The sequence below is a fragment of the Erpetoichthys calabaricus genome, chromosome 8, assembly GCF_900747795.2.
Source record: "Erpetoichthys calabaricus chromosome 8, fErpCal1.3, whole genome shotgun sequence".
NCBI lineage: Eukaryota > Metazoa > Chordata > Cladistia > Polypteriformes > Polypteridae > Erpetoichthys > Erpetoichthys calabaricus.
Genome location: NC_041401.2, coordinates 197047708 through 197069602, shown reverse-complemented (window position 1 = coordinate 197069602; position 21895 = coordinate 197047708). Strand labels below are relative to the sequence as shown.

Below are 21895 nucleotides of genomic sequence, written 5' to 3'. Positions count from 1 at the left end.
CCGCTTCATATGGAGGGTCCGACTACAAAGAAATCCAAGATGTCCTTCAGTGTCGTGTCCTTCGCCATCGAAAGGAACTTGGAAACTGGAGGAAACGCTGACAAGGAAAGGTCTGGCAGGCCCAAAGTCTCAACAAAACTCAGAAGACAAGATGCTGAGCGTCAAGAGCTTGCGTGATGTGATGGGCACCTCACCGGAACAGCAGCTTCAAGCACAGCTTAACACGGACTTCAATAATTCTAGATGGCAGAGGTCGGGAACAACCGCAACTCTTCCGAGATCTGACTTTCCGGTCAAACTGAGCAAATCGAGGTGGAGAAGAGCCTTGATGAGAGGGGAGAACCTGATGGTCACTCTGGCTGAGCTCCAGACATCTTGCATGGAGATGGGAGAAACTCCTAGAAGGACAACCATCACTGACCGGGGCTTTCTGACAGAGAGGGCAGACGGAAGTCTCTCCTCAGTAAAAGGATTTTAGATAAAGACACTTAAAGGACCTTCACGCTGTGGTCTGGCAAAACCAACATTGAACTGCTTGGCCTCAAATCTAAGGGTTATGTCAAGAGGCAACCAGGCGGCACTCATCACCCTGGGCAATGGCACTCCACTGGCGAAGGAATCAGGGACTGGGAGACCAGACATGGCTGAGGGAAAGCTGAGTGGAGCAAAGAGCAGAGAAATGCTTAATAAAGACGCACTGCAGAGTACCCCAGACCCCAAACTGGGCTGAAGGGCCACCTAACAGGACAAAGTGAAGGCAATACAACCAGACGGGAATGTCAGCAGGTTCCTGTTCATTGGACCCTGGCTTCACCTAAACGGACGGTGCCGCGCTGCGCTCTGCGAGTTCAAACTACCCATAAGCCACTGCACCTGTCCTGTATCACGTTTACTTCTATCCATTGCCGTTACCACACATCTTTCATATTGCCTTTCCTTTTTGATTTACCTTTGACCATCTAACTTTATGGTGATGCTGGCTCTACCCCCAGGTGGGTACAATGGGTGTGTGTGTGTGACCGAGAGAGAGACAGAATGCCCAGATCAACTCCTTACAAAGCGTGCCTATGTGCAAAATTAATTTTTATTCCATAAAAATTATGTTCCACTCCGAAAAAGCACAATGCCGTGAAAAAGTATTTGCCCCTTCCTGATTTCCTCTATTGTTGCTTATTCATAAGACTTAATGGTTTCTGATCTCCAAAAATTTTAGAATAATACAAAAGACAACCTGAGTAAACGCAATCCTCTGTTTTTAAAATGATTACATAATTTACTGAAGAAAAAAAAACATTCAACTCCACACAGACGACAACCGGGCACAGAATTTGACACTACTGACATCGCATGTGTGAAGCAGCAGTAGTGCCAGCCCTGAGGGTAGTGCCAGCCCAAGTATTAACGAAACGTCGACGCTTTACCATTGGTAAGACAAAGCCAAAGATTTGAAAGTTCGCTGCATTCTGACGGGAGTTCAGACGGACCCCCTTACTGCCCGCTCGCGCAGTTGCCCTTTTATTTTGAGGCGTGTAGCACACGAATGGCACTTTATAAAATAACAAGCGTCTGCCTGACTGGGTGTTCAGCAGGCCGATGCAATTCGTCTCTCATTGCAAACGAGCGTTTACTGGGAACGATCAGCGATTTAATAAGCCAAAGCTTTTAGTTGGTAATTTAAATAATTCTGTGAGACGACTGCGGCTGATGGTTATGACACAATGTGCCAGGACAGCAGGGGCCTAATGAGCGTAGCAAGACGTATCTGAAGCAGCTCAAGGCAAATCACAGAGCGGAGGACCCGCTTACTGCCATTCAGCTGCCTACGAGTCGTAATCTGTGTTTACAAATCAGTCCGACGCGCAGCAACAAGACATGGCAAGGGGTGCCCCCTTATGTGCCATTAGTCCTGCAGCCTTTCAACTGACCTCACGTGGATGAAGACGGCTTAGCCCAGGGCTGTCCTGGACCTCAGCCAGCAAAGGGAAACTCCACAAAATCGCCCGTATATATTTTGATCCTACACTGTTTGTGGTGATGGCATTCATGGAGAACGGAGATCCTGAAATGACCCACCACTATGGACGTGAATGGGGGGGTCCAACTTGAACAGCAGCAAACAGCAGCCATGGAAGAATCTCAATTACTTGTGTCACGTGATCCACATCCATTGGTACGCCAACAACGTCTCAGACACGTGGATTTGGGTGAAAATATTATTAAAGCCCAACGTCAACGTCCTGGGGCACTCAGAAAGCCGCAGTCAGACGCACGAACGCTTCATAATTACACGCCCGCTTCAAATGTCTGCCTTCTCTCTGAACGACTTGAAAAAGCGGCCGCCGCTCAGCTGCAGTCCCACCTCACAGTCAATTATCTTGAAATGATTCTCCTGTTTTTGTGGACCAAGTAACAACTCGACTTCTCTGAATGGTCGGACTGGAAATTCACGAGAGGGCACTGAAGTGGGAAGGTGAAAGGTCACGAGTTGGCGCTCAGGTGACCCAGACAGCACGTGAAGGGAGGCCTCAGCTGGTTAACAATGAAGGCAAGTCAACTAAAACAGCAGTGTGCCATCATAACAGGTGATGAATGAAGAAGGTGCCCACCACTGCGGCCCTCCAGGACCAGAGTTTGCCACCCCTGCTTTGGGCCGTTAAGCCAGCAAGCATTTTGCCCAAAATGTGTCTGATCATCTTGGGCACCGACAGCTAGGCGTCACAGTAGTTTCTGTGGCAATGTGTGGATAAGCACAGCTGGCACGGCACAGTTGGCACCAACAGCCATTGACAGTACTTCTGTGCGACGCTAACACGAGACAGCTTGGGATGCAGCTGGAGCTCTGACAGGGTCCTTATGGGTAACGAGACCAAAATCGTACCGCCACTCAATGAACAATGCTGTCACAGCTTGGCGGGCACAGCAGCCGTCATGTCATACAAAACAGCCAGCAGATGTGGCGATCCAGAAAGGTAAGCGACAAAGGGAGCACTGAGGTAACGACGAGACATCGTCAATGACAAGACTTGTGCCGAGGGATGTCTCCGAGATCACGCAGACCGGCAGAGCTGCAGGAACAAACTCCGTGCTCCCGAGATGCCCGATTTCAAAGACACTCTTTAACCTTTAGTAGTACATAAGGAAAGACGCGCCTGGTGCCAATGTCCCCATTAGTAGGGGGCTCTGCGGTACGCTAATGGCCAGGCTATGGCGGTCTGATCATTTACAGTGGATATCAGTTTAATTATCCTCCACACGCAGTCAGGATGACAAGTAATGGCACCTTCTATTAGGCAGGCTGTGTAATTAGAGACAGCAGACTGGAAGTCACTAAAGGCCACCGATTCACAGGCGGGGGACGGCGAGTCAATCAGCTCACCTCCCAGTGCTCTAATTTTATTAACACGCACCTCATGAAATTGGCTTGAATTGTGCGTGCGTGCCAAGTGTTTCAAGGCGGTGATCCCAATGAGTGACCAAGAGAGGACAGCGGGTGTCACATGGTGTTGACGTACTTCAGCCAGTCGTAAGAGAGAAGAAGCACGTGGTGTGAAGGTCAGCCCTCCATTGATATTCAGCCACCGACCATTCAAGATGAACAATTCTTTAACAATAATAATAATTCTTTGCATTTATATAGCGCTGTTCTCACTACTCAAAGCGCTCAGCAATTGCAGGTTAAGGGCCTTCCTTGCTCAAGAGCCGAACAGAGCAGAGTCCCTTTTGGCATTTTACGGGATTCGAACTGGCGACCTTCTGATTGCCAGTGCAGATCCCTAACCTCAGAGCCACCACTTCGATGATGAAGGTCTTTTCATTAGCAGCTGCAGGCTCGTATTCATTCACGGCTTCCCTCGGCCGTTTCTTCATTTTCACTTTTTTCCACATAAGTTCTGTTTTTATGACTAAACATTTATAGACCGCGTCTCCAAACGGGAGTCAATTCTGCGTGTTCTGTGGGTGGAACCCTAGGAGGCGGGGCCCCTGTGACATCACTGCTGCTGGCCCCTCCCTCTGGCTATATATGGAGTCAGACAGAGAAACAACAGTGGATCATCGAGATGTCTGTCTTGTTCTTTTTCTTCTGGTTTTTGGATTGGTGCCACATTGGCGTTTCCACCTACCGTATATACACACACATACAGTATACACAAAACTTTAAAAATCAATTAAAAACAAATGTAATTTGTGTTGAGAAGAATTTATATTGATAGCTTTCATATACAAAGGCCTCTTGATATACAGTATGACATTTTTGGTTTTGCTATCAGGGGAGAGAAAGCAGCTGTGATCTCTTTGCCAAAAATGTAAAAAGTTGGCAAGGCAGGAACGCTCCAGTGTCAAACGTTGGCACTGTATCTGATCATGTTCAGCTCTGACGGGACAGCGTCCCCCACGTGGCTGTGATATCTCTGTCAATCAGCAGCTACCCTCTAAAACACACGTGGCTCTGATCTCTCACTCTCAAAAACGTCAAATGCTACTCCTTAACACACTTTAGGGGTTTCTGGGATTCCTTCCACACAACGGGACAGACAGATGGATGTTGCATTTCCAGGTTTCACACGGGATCCCCTCAGTCACAGTTCACATCTGCAGGTCACAGGCCCCCCTGCCCATGGTGCTGGCGGCCGCTGCTTCACTTTGTCTCACTTACATAATTTTATGTTTAACTAGCTCCGCCCACATAGTAGTGAAACAGGACAAACTTTAAAAATCAATTTAAAAAAAAATAAAAATAATAATAATTCTGGCCAATCAGAAGGTGAGTACGCTCCATTGTCAGACAATGGCACTGCATCTGATGGTGTTCAGCTCTGACGGGAGAGCGTCCCCCGCATGGTCGTGATATCTCCGCCAATCAGCAGCTACCCTCGAAAACACACGTAGCTCTGACCTCTCAAAAATGTCAAACGTTACTCCTTAACAATCTCTCGATGATCATGTCTGCTGAACAGACAGGTATCGCTAGCCAAGCAGAGGCAGGGTGCGCTCCAACACATGGCGACGGGTAGAGCGACTCGAACGCAGGCTGGCATGTGAGTGAGTGAGGAGGACCCTGCCCGGCCCCCTACTCCTGACGTCACACTTCCCCCTCCCCGCGGCCTCTCTTTTCGATTTGTGCTTATTAATCGCTGCTGCAAGGCAAACTCTGAGACTCAGCACAATGAGAGAAGTCACAAAATCACCCGGAATGTTCAAGTAAATTCTGGAAAAAAAACCCGATCTGAATCCGTTAAGTAGTTCTCTTGTGAAAAGCGAGCAGAAGTTGGATTTTACATATTACTAGCCGTCCCCCGCGCCTTCGTCAGCGTAGTAGTAAAACAGGACAGCGAGGAGGGCCCTGCCCGGCTCCCCACTCCTGAGGTCCCGCAGCCTCTGTCTCGGATTAGCGTGAATATATCGCTCCTGCAAGTGAACTATGATTCTTAGTGCGATGACAGAAGTCACAAAATCAACCAGAATGTTCAACAAATTACAGAAAATCTAAATCCATGAAGTAGTTCACTCGTTCACTAGCTAAGCGGAGGTAAGGAACGCCCCGAGGCTGCATGTGACAGTGAGAAGAGTCCCTCTCACCTCCCCTCGGCCCACTGCGCGTCTCTCAGATTCTCACAAATAAATCGCTGCTGCAACCGAACTGTCATACTTAGCGCGATGAGAGAAGCTGCCAGAACGTTCAGGCAAATTATACAAAAAAACCCCAATCCAAATCCGTTAAGTCATTCTCTCGTGAAAAGTGAACAGACAGATGTTGGATTTTTATATATAGATACAGATGTTAGGGGTTGCCTGCACACCCCTAGGCTTTGAAGCTTGCTCTTCATCTCAGTCGAGAGTTTATGCCACGATGCACGTAACATCACCTCTCAAATGGTCAGGTGGGCCGACAGGAGAAGGACAGCAGCACAGCCGCAAACACTGCACAGGCCATGCTGACTGTCATCACCAGGATACTGGCACACAGTGACACGTGACGTGCAACTCTCTAATTTACATGGTGACAACAAAAGGAACAGCTGTGACATACAACTCTCTAATCGCAATATGCAGTGATTGACAATAATAATAATTCTTTGCATTTATACAGCGCTCTTCTCACTACTCAAAGTGCTCAGCAATTGCAGGTTAAGGGCCTTCCTTGCTTAAGGGCCCAACAGAGCAGAGTCCCTATTGGCATTTACAGGATTCGAACCGGCAACCTTCCGATTGGCAATGCAGATCCCTAAACTCAGAGCCACAAAGTGACATGGCTGGAAGAACAACGGCGACCAACAACTTTGGAACAGGAAAGTGCAGCGACCAACAGTGACAAAGCAGAAAGAAAAGCGGTCCCGGCCCGGAGGTCCACATGGTTCCTAGTTTGTACACTACATGTCTTTACTTAGACATATTCCTTTGTGGACACAGCTAATCAGCAGCTCTCATCAGCAATGCCAGGCTCAAGTCGGGAGTCTCCAGCCTGAGACCGAAGGGGCACTTCTTGTATAAGTGAGCCGATTGTTCCGCAGCTTCGAGGCCCTGAAACTAAAGGCTCGACCTCCCTCCATTATTTTATGGATCCTTCAGTAGGCCAGCATTCTGAGCCCTTAACGTGTGCTCTTGGTTTGTAAGGAACGATACGTTCAGATAAGCTAGCTGGGCCTCTAAGGAGGAGGATTTTGAAATCTGCCTTTGACTGAACTGGAGTGGCTCCTCTTCAGGAGGCATTTTTTGTGTATTTTGAGCTTATTGAGCCAGTTCCCCGTTTTTAGGCCTGCTTAGGCCGCAGCCTGCAGGCAGTAGTTGGGGGCTGGCTGACTTGGGTGACTTTCTGAACAGGCTAATGTGGTTCCTGAGCTGCTCTGTGTGCCCTTGGCAGGCCTCACACCCTTTCGCCATGTCTGAGACCCTCAAACACAGCAGTCCACCAGTCAGCAGTTGACCGTGAGCCCACACTTTCTTCATAAACCTAAGACATGCTGTCATTCAAATCAGGGCACTAAACACAACTCCACACCACTTAACACATTTCAAAACATGCATCCCCCCAACTTCCTCATAAGGACTTTCACAACCAATGGAGACCCCACGTCCATCAGGTCTGTTTTGGTGCTTCTGTGTTTGGCTTGTAGGCTCCTGGATTCTGATCATTCTGTCTGGGCTGGCTGCACAGCAGTCCAAACTGGGCACTACAATGCAGCCTGGCACTGATCTGAGGGTCACAATCATCTAAGGGGACAACAACAAGAGACCCTGAATGTCCAAGGGTGAGAACACAAGAGGATCAAAGCAATACACAAACACGCCAATCCCACCACAGCTGTCAATCCCCATCATTAGCGTGTGCCAATCAGCAGGTTAACCAGCTTGTTAGAATTCACTGAAGTGCAAAGAGCCGATTGGCAGGTCGCTCTGGAAGAGCAGGCTGGGATTGCGGCCGCAGGTCATCCTTATTTTTTGGGGACTTACCCTTTCACTTTCAATGTGGGTGACATCCTTGGCTTCGGGATTTTCTTCCCATAGTGGAGCTCCTGTTGGGTCCTTCAAGAACGCCACTATAGACTGCAAATTTCAAAAACAGAAAGAACGTCAACCAAACAGTTAATAAGAAATAAAAAGCAACTTTACCCAAAAACGAGCAGCCTAACTGCTACAAGAGTTCAGCTTATTACTTCATAAATCAAAACTCGGCTTCTATGACAGACGGGACCCTTTAGGGGGTCACCACTTTTATGTTCAGCCCTTAAATCAAACCCCACTGGCAGTTCAACTTGGGGGGGTTTAGCACTTCTTGGTGGAGGCCTTACAGGGCGGGCTGCCACTCCAGAGTTTACCCATACTGGAAGATGGCACTAAGGCTTGACGAGACAACTCAAGCTGGTGACAGTAAGACATGGCGAGTTCTGTCACACCCTTGTGGCACCTGCGGTGCTCTGGTAAGGTGAACCCGCCGGGCCCAACGCCTGTTAACACAGACTGCAGAGCGGATACGAGGCTCTGACCTCACTTCATGGTGGCCCCGCTTCTCTTGGCCTGGGGCCTATTTAAAGAACAGCGCTGGTGCAAGTCGTTGTTCAGTTGGGAATCTGCACTCAAAGAGCGTGGAGCTCCATGGAGGAAACCTCACTCAGTTAGGGAGACCCCCGATAAAGGCTACAGTGGACGTGAGCCGCCTGTCATTTCGTTGTTTCTTTTCTTTGCTCCCAGTTGACCCCCAGGCCTTCAAGACCTCGCTCTTATTTCTGCTGTACAAGAGCCAGCAAAAGACATCGGGAGCTTTGAAATGCACTTGGCGTGTGGGGGATTTGGTAAGAAGGTGGGCCGGTGGGCCGCATTCCAGACAATGAAATTCTCATCTCTCTTCTGTGGTGGGTTTGTCTAAACAACATCAGGTGGGACGATGAAAGTGCGCCATTGAGGAGTGTAAGAGTTGAATTTGAACCCTGGTCCAGTGGGCACCTGGCATGTGTCCGAGTCTCAGATCCTTCTGAGCTGACGTCGTTATTTTATTATTCACAATGATAAATGTATTTCTTGTTATTTTATATAACCCCTTAAGAGAAAAGGTGATATTTATGCCATAACATTTCTTCTATAGTGCTACGTTTTTTGTACCTATCTGGATCATAAAAAAAATGTAGACCATTGATCTTTTTAAACCATGAGAAGCAGGAGGAACGTCTCCCAAAATAAGAATAGTAATAATACATTTAAAAGTCACGTAGATCCTAAGCCAACAGGACTAGGAATCAAACTGTGCTCATTTAAGGTATCACCGTTTGCCGTGTCCCCGGGTCTAGACCATCGTGTTCCGACGGTGTAATGAATCCCTTTATTTCGGAGTAGTGAGCTAATCAATGAATTGTATCAACTGAGCGCAGAGGACACTTTTTTCTCTAACATGCTGCTAATACGATAAAGCACTTGATGCCTCTTGTGAGATTCAGATAAAGAATAACGATTCACGCTTTCTCCTGCCTGTGTTTTATTGCTTAACTCTTTCAGGGCGGATGTCGACTTTTGTTGAAATTCAGGAGTAGAGGACGGTAATCAGCTGTAAACGGTGATACAACTTGCTGTTACATTTTAGTTCACCTCTCTTTGCTGGAAGGAAAGTTAGCTTCATCGATGTAACCTCGATTCCGTGCATGTGGAGGAGTAGTGAAGAGCAAACAACCTCTAAAATGGCATTGACATTTGGTGGGAGACCAAAGCGAATGCGCAAAGCAGGGTCCTCCTCGAGTAATCTTTGTGCTCATTGTCACTGAATCAGACTCTGACTTGTTGGACTCCGAATTTGATACAAGTGCTTGGAAAGGAAAGCTGATCGGCCCCCTGCTGATTGTGGTGCTCCACGTGTTCATGCAGCTGATGCGCCTACACCGGGGAGGACCACCACTCACGATGGATGACAAGAGGTACAAACCAGATTGGGTCGCACTGTGACTGCCACTGCTGCATTTCTGCTGGCCATCGAGCCATCCCAGCGCTGCCACTGCTGCCAGAGATGGAGAACAGGCGCCAACAGCAAACCCTTGCGTTTTTTGAAAAAAATATTCAGCCCTTGAAGAGTTAAAATCGGGGCGTTCTCATGGTGGGGGTCTGTATTTAACATTTTCTTCCACAGCAGTGATGTCAGAGAAGCTGGCAGGGGTTCGGGGCTGTGCCGGGGTCTGCTACTAACCTAACGACTGAACGAGGGCACAGGCTGAAGTGCGAACGGGTCGCCTGTTCTGTTGTGTCGACTTCCTTTGGCTTTGCGTGCCGAGTGCCAGGCCTTTGCTTTTTAAGGACAAATGGACGTAAATTAAAGCTGGCATCATTGGACGTGATGAAGCAGGCCTCCCAGTGCCAGCCAGGTGTGCTATTGACGTTTTCGTGGTTATTTTGATTTATTTAAACTCATTATTTCAATCTACTTAATACAAAATTTGATAAGAAAAAATAATGGTGGAGAAAGTCAGCCAGTGATGACCTCATGTGCTCTCCGAGGTTCAGTTCAGTCAGGGCCTTTACAACTTATGCAAGGAGATGACTGGCACAACACGAAAGAGACCCACAAGTCTGTCCAATAAAACCCTTCTCGCCTTTCGTTTGCCATTTTCTTATTTTTTGCTCGTCCATTTGTCATTTTTATTTTCCCCCATTTACATGCGGTTTTCTGTGCCGTGGTGTGCTGGGCTGGTCACATCACTTCAAGAATCTACAAGCTGATGACGATGGCAGGCTCGGTTAGGGGATGCCGTCTGGACCTGCTGCAGCTGGCGGTGGAGGAGAGGATGAAGATGGAACTGAGCGCCATTACGAACAACGCTGCACATCCTCTCTCTGGGACACACCAGCGCTGAAGTACGTCAAGAAACACGACTGGGGCTCCAGTGCACCCACAGCAATGTGCCTCTATGACGGCTCTTGTCATCTTTAGCCTTTCATTTTAGTTGTGTTGGTGTGTGTGTGTCTGAGAGGGGCTGCTGTTTGTTATAATACGATCTTATTTATTTACTTATATACGGAGCTTCTGTGAAGAGTCAAGTGTACCCCCTGGGGACAAATAAAGTTCAACCTGCCCATGTAATGAGTTCCTAACTGGCACAACTGTTGCATTTTCAGTGGTCTCCTCCAGCTGCACTTTTGATGTTGGGGGTGAAACTCGACCACAGGGACCGCCGAGGGTCTTTCTCTCAGTTCACCTCCATTTTCAGTATGAAGCCCAACTGTTTTCAAGCTCTGCTTGCTGGGAAATGAGCACCAAAATAAACGGAGGTGCAGATGGAGGTGCAGTTCAGGCCACTAATGATGTGAGACCTGGGACTGCATTTGGTTTGGAGTGGAGGCTCCAATTAAAAAAGAATCGTCAAGTCAAACCTCACCCGCCGACAAGTCGCCTGCCATTCCACCTTACGCCCGTCTTTACCTTAAAGGTTTCCGGTCGGCTGTATTCAGTGTTGAAGTTGCCATCCCTGTGAAAGAAACAATCATGGAAGTGAGTTAATGAATAAAAAACAAAGAGCCGACTCACAACAAAAGAGCTGTCAAAAACATCACTTGTTAGGTAAACGTCTGAGGAGGAAAAAATAAAATAAAAATAAAAGACGTTAAAAACGCGACGAGAAAGGCCAGAGGAAGAAAAACCTTCCAGCAGGAGTGCTTCAGTGACATCTCAGTCACACATTCAACTGCGTCACAGCAACTCCTTGTCCACTTAAGACCACCCATCCATGACGAGGCAGGACCCCCTGTTGCCTCCTGAATTCTTCTCCTTCATGGATTCTTCCAGGAATGCTGGTCCATCATGCAGCCCCCTGCAGATACGTTGGCTGTGGCACCTCGAGCCCATCAGAGGTGTGATGATAGCTTTTATCTAGAATGAGATGGTCTGGTGAGGAGATCAAAGGAATTGGCAATCGGGGGGCACAGTGTGTGGGTGGGCACGCCACTGGTTTAAACGCCAAGAACACAGACTTGCGGGGAGAGGAACTTTTTCATAAGTGGGTTAAGTTAAAGGTGGCGTCCATCAGGGGTCACTGCTGCTCTTTTTAGTATCCGTAAAGAACTTGGTAAGAATATCTCCATATATCTATACATATAAAAAATAATAATAATAATAATAATAAAACAAGCTGGTCAAGTCTGATGAGGACCCCAAACTATGCGGGGGTGGCAGATATCAAAGAATCTGCCAAATCGTTACTGGGGGGTCTGCACACAATACAAAAGTGGGCAGATGAAATTAAAGTCGTAGTGGCCTGGTCATTACCTACACCAAGACAGTTAACAGGACGTTAGCTTATATAGCGCCCTCAATGGAGCCTGAGCCTAATCTACAGCACACACTCGGGGGGGGGGGGGCTTCATCTGGACCACCGTGTGCAGGTCTGGTCTCCATATTACAAGCAGCACCAGAGACACAGCGACTACGGCTGATTCAGGGCAATGGAGAGTGGCTGTGGATGCAAGACTGGCACAGCTCACATTACACGACTTTCCAGGGATCTGCGGCGTTAGGCTCCGCCATTTATGTAACCTTAGTGAGTCACCATGGGCTCCTGCTGGGGCAGGAAAGATGGCTTTTGGGTCAAAAGCAGACTAAAGTCGCATCAAGGAAGTCACATTAAGTATGCAGTGCTTTCTTGGATTGCTAATTTTAAAAGTGCTTGCACAGAGGTCTGCTAAGACAAGAATAGGACATTCGGTCACCACATGGCTACGCTTGTGACAATTTAGTTCCTAATTCTGCAGGAAATTTTAGAGAAATGAGTATTGGCTCTGCTGCGGCAGATTTTAGAGAAGTTCAGATTTTATTTTCAGTTTTCTTAAGTCATCTATATAAAGAAAGTGTCTTTGATGAGCTGAGCAGAAACACTTGTCAGCCTGCCGGGGTTCCTTGACAGCGTTCTTCATTAATGCTGTTACATCAATTAACTTCACGCTGGTCCCACTGCTTTAAGAAGGGTTAGGGTGACCACCTTACTGGTCGTGTAGTGTGACATACCCTGCTGCTCCACCCGGCAGTGAGAGACCTGACGACGTCATGAGTCATGGGTGTGGGTGACGTGAGCACTCAGCCGGAGGTCCGACACACGTAGACATAATGCAGCGATGGGGAACGTTTAGGGCCTCGGAAACAGAAGGGAAGCTCGTCTGTCTGATGTCTCGTGTTTTACAAACCATAAGAGAATAGAGAACAGGGCAAAGACTGGGGCTGAACTCGTCGTACCTGGGAACCCCCCTCCCTGCGGGCACCAGCTCCGTCAAGGGGGCATGTTAGCGGTGGGCAGGCAGTGCAATGAAAATGTGCTGGAAAGTCAACATGCATAACGATTTACTAGTCATGGAGTCGGACCTCCTCAGGTGGCGAGATCAGTGACTGCGGTTGTCAGATTTGACGTCCACTTCGACTAGAAGTCGTGTGACGTGACAGTGACTTAGAGGTGACCCGATTGAGGTGTTTTATCACACAACGAGCCCCGGACACATGGAATAAGTGACCATATGTGGTGGACAGTAGGACTTCAGGGACTTTCAAAACTTGACTCAATGTCATTTTGGACAAACTAGGGGACTAGGTGGGCTGGCTGGGCAGAAAGGCCTGTTCTCATCAAGACTGCTCTAACGTTCTCAATGAAGAGGTCTCATGTGTGCCAACTGGTACCAACCTGTACCACTGACACAAGGCCTGCTGCGGTTGATGCCAAACTCTCTGAAGCCACCATCTGCATGTTGCAATAAAAATTGCGGTTTCTCTCAGGTGGCATTTTTGCAATCTTCAGATGACTAACTTTGGTGGTCCAACGCCCACTGTTACCCTATGGACAGGACCCTGGTGGCCCTTTGCTCTATTCACGGTATAGGTACGATTACGGGCAGAGAGTACACTGACATTCTTACTAGCTGGGCGAAGGCCCTGGATGATTGTGCCAATGAGAGATTTCAGTCTTTTTACTTTGAATAAAAATACAAAAATCCCAAAATCCTTTTTGCGCTTGTCACTCTGGGGTACTGAATGTTACTTGATGAGGGGAAAGAAAACGAAGTGAAAGGATTTCAGGACAAGGCTGCTGTGTAACACAACGTGAACAAACTGGAGGGTCTGCAGAGTTTCTCAGGCAGCTGCATTGCTTTAGTTTTGTTCACCCAAACGGTGACGCAGTCGCATCAGCAGACATCGTGTGTGTGTGTGTGTGTGGCCGACTCCGGCCCAGGGCTCCTATCTACGAGCTTCACCAGGTGCACGTTTGGATTGCTGCAGGCAGACTCTCTATGGCTGGAGTCTATCAGGTGATGATGATGATGATGTCACCAGAATCTGATTGCGACAGAGCTGGTACCAGCGCACGATTGATTTAAAGGTGTGTGAACTTATCAATAGAGGGACAGACATGAAGACTGAGGTGACTTCAGGTGAGCGATGAAGAAGCTGCACAGTGAAAGAAAACAAAGAATCCGCTATGGCGACACTGGCACTGGTACCGGCACCATACTGGTCTTCAGGCCCAGGGCTTCTCTTACTTGTAATGCAGCATCTCTGCGCCACCCTTTTTGGAGCTCGGGTCGACCTTCACCTTCTTGCATAACTTCCGGCCTTCAGAGTCTCTAGGAAGGGGGAAAAAATGGAAAGAAAAAAATAAATTCATAATAAAAAAAGAGAAAAGCAGGATAAGTAGAAAAGAAAACTCAGACATTATTATTACACCATATGGAAATGAAAAGAAAAAAAAAAAAGCAAGCTTAGCGTTGAAGTGAAGCCAACAGGAACACGGAGGCCACACTGCGGCTAATTCTCATCTCCGTCCAATTCCCACAAGGGTACGTAATCCACTTTAATTTTAGGAGTTTCAAAGACTGATGAATTATGAACGAGTCCATTTTTATTTTATAAACTGCCAGTCACGGCATGAAGAATCGCAAACAAGATTGTCAAACACACAGAACGTGCGATAGAGCAATCAAGGCGACGGATACGAGGAGGAGCCCGCAGCATCAAAGCTCATTAACGCCAGTCACTGGTGGACGCAACAAATTCAGAAAGCCAAGGAAACAAAAATTAAAAAGCCGTCCCAGAAGATTCCTGTCATAATGGAAGAAAGTAATAACGTTAGAGAAAGGAAAGCCCTCCGAGCACCGTGGGGCAGCCTTGGTGGTCTCCAGAGGGCACTCCTTTCATTATGAAATGCCTGTCGTGAAAGCAGCGGTGCCAGACGTGGGCAAGACAACTCCAGCAATTGGCGCTTTGGTGTCTTCATTTAACTGCTCAGGTGCTGATGAACTTGTGAAGGCAGGGCAGCCCCCGGCGAGAGGAAAACTAGGAAGGCACATCTCTATATATCTCGATTTATATAAAACCCCATTTCTGTCTGTCTGTCTGCGTTTCACGAGAGAATTACTTAGCGGGTTCAGATCGGGTGTGTTTTCTATAATGTGCTAGAACCTTCCTGTTGATTTTGTGAACTCTCTCATTGCGCTAAGAATCAGAGTTCACTTGCAGGAGTGGTATATTCACGCTAATCCAAGACAGAAGGGAGGGGGAGGCGGGGCCTCATGAGTGGGGAAGGCGGGGCCTCATGAGTGGGGAGGCGGCCTAGCTCTGCGTTTTCGGATGTACTCCGCTTACTTTTTTTGCTTATTGATTTTAAATGTTTGTCCTGTTTCAACACTACATCATGGGGAGAGCCGTGGGGGATGGCTAGTGTACCGTATATATAACATCCAATGTCTGTCCACTTTTCACGTGAGAACTACTTAACGGATTCAGATCAGGTGTTTTTTTTTATAATTTTCTTGAACCTTCCTGTTGATTTTGTGAACTCCCCCATCGCTCCAAGAATCAGAGTTTACTTGCAGCAGCAATTTATTTACGCGAAACTGAGAGACAGAGGCTGCAGGCCGAGGGGAGGGAGAGGCGGGGCCTCAGGAGTGGGAAGGCGGGGCCTAGCTCTGCGTTTTCGGGTGTACTTTGCCTCCACTTAGCTATCAATACTTTTTTGCTTATTGATTTTTAATGTTTGTCCTGTTTCACTACGTCGTGGGGAGAGCCATGGCAGACAGCTAGTCTATATATAATATCCACTGTCTGTCTGTCTGTCCACTTTTCACAAGAGAACTACTTAACAGATTCAGATCTGGGCTTTTTCTAGAATTTGCTTGAAAATTCCGGTTGATTTTGTGACATCTCTCATTGCGCTCTGTATCAAAGTTCACTTGCAGCGCCGATTTATTTGTGCAAACCCAAGAGACACACGGTGGGCCGAGGGGAGGGGGAGGCATATGGGGCCCCTCCTCACTCACGTGCCAACCTCTGTTCGAGTTGCTCCATCTCTCGCCATGTGTTGGAGCGCACCTCGCCTCCGCTTAGCTAGCGATACCTGTCTGTTCAGCAGACATTATCATCGAGAGACTGTTAAGGAGTAACGTCTGACGTTTTTGAGAGATCAGAGCCTCGTGTGTTTTAGAGGGTAACTGCTGATTGGAGGAGATATCACAACCATGCGAGGGACACTCTGAACATCATCAGATGCAGTGCCAACATCTGACAATGGAGCGTACCCACCTTCTGATTGGCCAGAATTATTTTTATTTTTTTTAATTGATTTTTAAAGTTTGTCCTGTTTCGCTACTATGTGGGCGGAGCTAGTTAAACATAAAATTATGTAAGTGAGACAAAGTGAAGCAGCGGCCGCCAGCACCATGGGCGGGGGGCCTGTGACCTGCAGATGTGAACTGTGAATGAGGGGATCCCGTGGGAAACCTGGAAACGCAACATCCATCTGTCTGTCTGTCTGTCTGTCCCGTTGTGCAGAAGGAATCCCAGAAACCCCTAAAGTGTGCACAACACGACCAGATCTCGATGCCCAAACCGGAATGTGTGAGTAAAGCAAATGTGACAAACAAGAGGAGACCAAGCAGTCCATCAGCTGGCCCCCACAGCTCACAAACCTTCTAAAGGTCCTCAGGGTCTCCACTTGCTGGTCTGTTTCAGATTCCCATGATACAGCAGGGTTAGGTTTAGGGTTACTAATCCCACCAAGCTCTTTCCCGGGGTCTTACTCTTCTTACAGCAGACTTTGTCATAAATGGCAAATACGCAGTTTGAAGTACAGATGGGAAATGACTGGCCGGTTCCATTTGCAACATCTCATAAATCAAAAAAGTTTCACTTCTTTCAGATGGGGGTCTTGTTGCTAAAGAAGCAGAACTTGAGGACCACCTGCCCAAATCTCAACAATCTGATGTGGGTCAGCGTGGAAAGACAGATAGTTGCTCCAAAGCACTAATGAATATTCTTATACAATTTTCAACAAACCACAAACTGGCAAATATACAACTGTGGACCATCTAGCATTAACAGTTGAAAATGGACGACTTACAGAACATTGTCATTTTTTTACACGACCCTTTTCTTAAGGTCTCCTTACCTCAGAAACTAAACTTAGAAACACTCAGAGTGACATGAAAGATGTCTGGAATGGGCCGAGCAGACTCCAGTAGTCCCTCAACTGGCAGAAATGTCAGCAGGAACAACAAAGGATGGAAGGATGAATGGCACCTGAAACCTCTCCATCCCGAGGAGTAACTATGGAGCTAACGGTGGGTCGCGCCATGACGCACTGCAGCCCACTCTGCGGCCTGCTATCAAGACGAACGGCAGTGGCGAGGGGATTTAATCAATCAGCGTTCAGCTGCATGTCGGCCTGATCATACTGCATTGCATGTTTTACAAATTAAACAACATAAAATTTGCTGCGGCACACAATTGCTCTCTAAACATGTCAAGAATTACGGATGGCAGGGAAAGAGCGCCACTCAAGTGAATTTATCATTCAACATAAATCAGCAGTATTGACTTTTCTCTTTGACAAATGGAGATGGCAAATGTTTTAAAGAGATTAAATAAATGCGAATTTGACTTACAAAATAAAGACCAGAAATTTGAAACACGCAAAGACTTTACGAGAGCAAAAATGCTCCCAAAATTTAAAACAAAGGGCCAGCATTGCATTTATAAATTACAGACCTCTCAGTGCCAGGGCAGGCCACTCGTGGCAAGATGCTCTGTGAGGCTGGCGTTACATCAAAGAGAACATTCTGGAGAGTCTGGAAGAGCTGCAGCGTGGAAACTGCCACAAGTGGTCCACAGAGGGCGCCAGAGTCCTTGTGCTTCATGCCATCCTGGCACACGACATACCAGCTACAACACCGGAGTTGTGTGCATTTAACACGGCTGATGAGCGACACTTAGGACCCCTCGTCCACAAGTCTGCCCATCCAGGCCCCTCTCTGGCAATTTAGCCGATTCTCCATTGTCTGCCCGTCCCATCATCTGCAGATTTAACCAGCTTAGCGATTTTATTCTCATGCAGATCACTAATGAAAATTAAAAAGAGCAGCGGCCCCCTGCACTGACCCCTGCTGGACACCACCTTAACTTAACCCAACTGTATAACACACCACACCAGGACCACCCGCCCCCCTCGCCTCTTTTAGTTTGACCACTGGCCTTTTCTTCAGTCTTTCAATAAAGATTTGATCAAAATAAAACTCACTGGCGTCCCCCCAACTGAAGGCCTAAACCCTAACAGTAGTGAGACCAAAGACTTTCAAACTCCATGCACGCCCAGTGTGAAGGGTCTCTCCTTTTGGTCCACAAGTGGTCAAGTCGCAGTATTCGTTAAGACACACACACTCATTTCGGCCTTCAGTGACCAGGGCTGATTTTTTAGGGGGGCTTCCATCCACTTTTTCTTCCTTTAACAAAACAATAAAAAGAAAGAACACTCTGACAAAAGCGTACCAAGACCACCTTAGCTATCACTTTGAATTCATTGCCAGCAGGACTCTTCGCAGTTGATCCTCAGTCGGTGAGATAGACGGCTGTGGTGTCACTTCAGGCTCAGATGTCTTATTTCCTTCCTCTCCCATGGGTATTGTTTAGTTTATGATGATGATGATGGCACATTAATCATATTCGGAGTACCTCTTTATTTTATGTTGGGGCCTCCTGACTCTCTGGGACTGCCACCTCTGTATGTTTGGTGACACTTCAGCTCCCATTGTTGTTCGGGTCTCCTTCTGCGTTTGTGTGTCTCAAGTTTGATGTCCAGACTTCTGAATTTCATTCTTCTCGCTGGTTTTTGATTACTGGATTCTGGACTTCAAGAAAAAAAAAAAAAACACAAAGTCTGCCTTGTTCAGGCAAACCGTTCTTGGCTCCCTCTTTTGTCATTTTTTCCTTATTTTGTGGTTTGTTTCGGGGGTCTTCCATGTTTTTTCTTCTTCCTTCTGAATTTCCAGGTTAGTCCAATTTGGTCGTGCAGGCTATGAAGCCTGCGACTTGGTTTGGGGGGCTGGCACCTTTCAATTGTAAACCTTACTGAGGGCCCAGAAGGGCCCAGCAATTCAAAGCCTGCCGTCGTATTACAGAAGATTAGAAGCTGAAGTAAGCAGGAGAGCCCAATGAGCTCAGTCGAGGGCTACCTGGCTTTCCAGCTCGGCCACTTCCTCACTCTGCACATTTGCAGGCCTCAGCAGACTCCCTGGTGGCCTCCATTACCTTAGCAGCTTTGTTTAGACACCTGTGTCCTCTGGAGGCCAAGACAAACAACCTGCGGTGGAGTGGGCACACCTCTCGCCCCCCTTGCAATCGTTTGCCTTTTTAACATTCAACAGCGAGGCACTGAGTCAGCGTCAGTCCTAACACTTTTAGGAAGTCCTCCTCAGTTTTACTTACGCCGTAAACATCTTTTTTTTTCTTCTAACATTTCCTCAATATGATTGGTCAACTAATTCACAGAGAACTCAGCAGGACGTCCCCTCTGTGACATGTGCTTTTAAAAGTGACACACCGAAGGTGGCATTTAATTAGCTGGCCTCTCCTCTTCTCTAATTCAGCAGTGACACGCTGGTTATATGTCTACATTTGTGTGTCTTCACTTGGCTTTAAACGTTTATACTGGATTTCAATTCACCATTTACTAAGGCATTTGCTCTAAATGCTGTCAACTAATGACAAGCAGGTCAGACACGGGTGCAAATGACCCTGAACGCTGCAGCAGAGCCGACACTGCGGTGACACGTTCGTTTGTGTGCTAATATTAATCGGAAATGCTGAAATGACCACAACATTAAAAAAAGTACAAATCCTAAAAAGCAAAGTGCTGCCCTAAAGTTAACCTCCCTGTCTATCAACCTGCACGCGACCCGTGTGTGAGAAGTGAGCCTGCCCCATGGAGCATTACCCAGAGTGCTGTGCAGCGCATAGTGATGAGCGACTTCCACGGAGTTCATTTTTCTGCAAGTTCAGCAAAATCATGCAAATGTTTGGGACTTTGGCCAGACTCCACGAATTGCATTAAAGTCAAAGGGGACGGAGGAAGTGAACTTGTTTTGAGTGAATTATAACAGGGCAGTGGTCTTCAACTGTCCCGGGGGGATAGCAAAGGCCCTTCCAGCTATGCTGCACAGATTATTGTGGCCAAAGATGTGAGGCAGCAGAGCTAACTGCTGTGCCACCATGCCTCACACAACAAATGACACAAAGAGGACAACAGCCGCAAACAAAATACAATAAATGGACACAAACTACCAAGAAGTTAAAAAAAAATGATATCTATACTGTTTATATATATATATATATATATATATATATATATATATATATACACACATATATATATATATATATATACACACACACAGTAATCCCTCGCTACTTCGCGGCTCACTTTTCGCGGATTCACGACTTCGCGGATTTTATATGTAAGCATATCTAAATATATAACACGGATTTTTCGCTGCTTCCCGGGTTTCTGCGGACAATGGGTCTTCTTACTTCTGGTATTTGCTTCCTCAGTTGGTTTGCCCAGTTGATTTCATACAAGAGATGCTATTGGCGGATGGCTGAGAAGCTACCCAATCAGAGCACGTAGTTAAGTTCCTGTGTGCTGCTGACTGGCTCAGCGACAGAGTGCTGCATTAACCAGGAAGTCTCATCTCACTCATTCAGCATTAACGTGCTCTTGCTACTGCATTCAGGGGATTATCACCTTCATCGTCATCATTTTTACTGCGCAGCATATTCATCACCATCATCACGTCATATATAGCTACGTGTACTTCGCTATACAGTAAGTGTAAACTTATCTACCGATTTCATATTGCTTAATAACAGTATTGTCCCTGTTATTAATAGAGTAAAGGGTGGGTTGTAAACAATACAGGGAGGGTTTAAAAACGTCCAAATACACGTTAAATAATTAAATAAATATGGTGTCCCTACTTCGTGGAAATTCAGTTATCGTGGTCGGCCTTGGAACCTATCTCCCGCGATAAGTGAGGGATTACTGTGTGTGTATATATATATATATATATATATATATATATATATGGAGCATAGCTTACTGTCAAATAAAGCAAAGAGTACGCGACACGTGTTTTGCCCTCATTTGGGCTCATCAGCCGTACACACTCTACTGCTCCCCCCTCGGGGATCGAACCTCGAATGTCAGCGTCAGAGACGAAGCCCCTTTACGCTGTGCCACGGCGTGTGGTTCGTTTATTTGACAGCCTGTAGGTCCGGAGTAACCACAAGCGTTACCTGGTAGGTAACCACCCACACAATTCAGGTCTGGACTCAGACTACAAATGTAATGAATGTAATAAATATATATATATATATGTGTGTGTGTGTGTGTGTGTAAGCCCGTGCTGTAAAAAGCCTGGGGTCCTAGAAACGATTGAAATCATCAGAAAACAAACTGAAATGTAGACATGTCAGGTAATAATAATAATTCATTACACTTCTATAGCGCTTTTCTCAGTACTCAAAGTGCTATCCACACAGGGAGGAACCGGGAAGCAAACCCACAATCTTCCACAGTCTCCTTACTGAGTTAATTGAAAGGAACTCCTCTAGACGTCTCTCTCCTCAGAGGTTTTGTTTTGCCGACATGCTGGCCTCACTTGCGTATCCTTAGAGGCGCAGCCCTTAGCCCGACTCCACCTGTCACTTCCATGCCAGACAGACAGACTTCCACACATAGATGATTATATTATATACCTCCTTATGATCACAGAGTTCAAATCTCGGGGCACACATTGGCCGCACCACTGAGCAGCAGCGTGGGACTTTCTCATTCCATTGTTTGAGGGCACAGCACGAATGTCTTTTTTGTTGCCCAGGTATCTGTGCAGATGCCTGGCACTTTTTTCTTCTATCAAAGAGAAACAAACCGCTTGTTAATAGGAACAAATCTTTACATTATTATTATTATTATTTTACAGAGCCTCATGTGTTTTCCCGAGGGGGGGGGGCTCCTTTAAGGCTTGTTTTGACTGGTAGCTGCGGCACATGGCTAATTATACATGTAAATCAGTCAGCCACACAGGGATTAGCGTTGTGTATCTGGCGGCAGTACTCACA

At 47.0% G+C, this 21895-nt stretch overlaps 1 protein-coding gene across 2 annotated transcripts in view; it reads right to left on the bottom strand.

Annotated features, from left to right (window-relative positions):
* The window catches only part of pdia5 (protein disulfide isomerase family A, member 5), a 140488-nt gene that overhangs the window by 41532 nt on the left and 77061 nt on the right, over window positions 1–21895 (bottom strand). For both annotated transcript variants that reach the window (XM_051930315.1, XM_028808079.2), the window contains 3 exons: window positions 13990–14073; window positions 10895–10940; window positions 7450–7542 (listed from right to left, as the gene is read on the bottom strand). In XM_051930315.1, the coding sequence (XP_051786275.1) occupies window positions 7450–7542; window positions 10895–10940; window positions 13990–14073 (223 nt within the window). The remainder of the gene's footprint in view (window positions 1–7449; window positions 7543–10894; window positions 10941–13989; window positions 14074–21895) is intronic.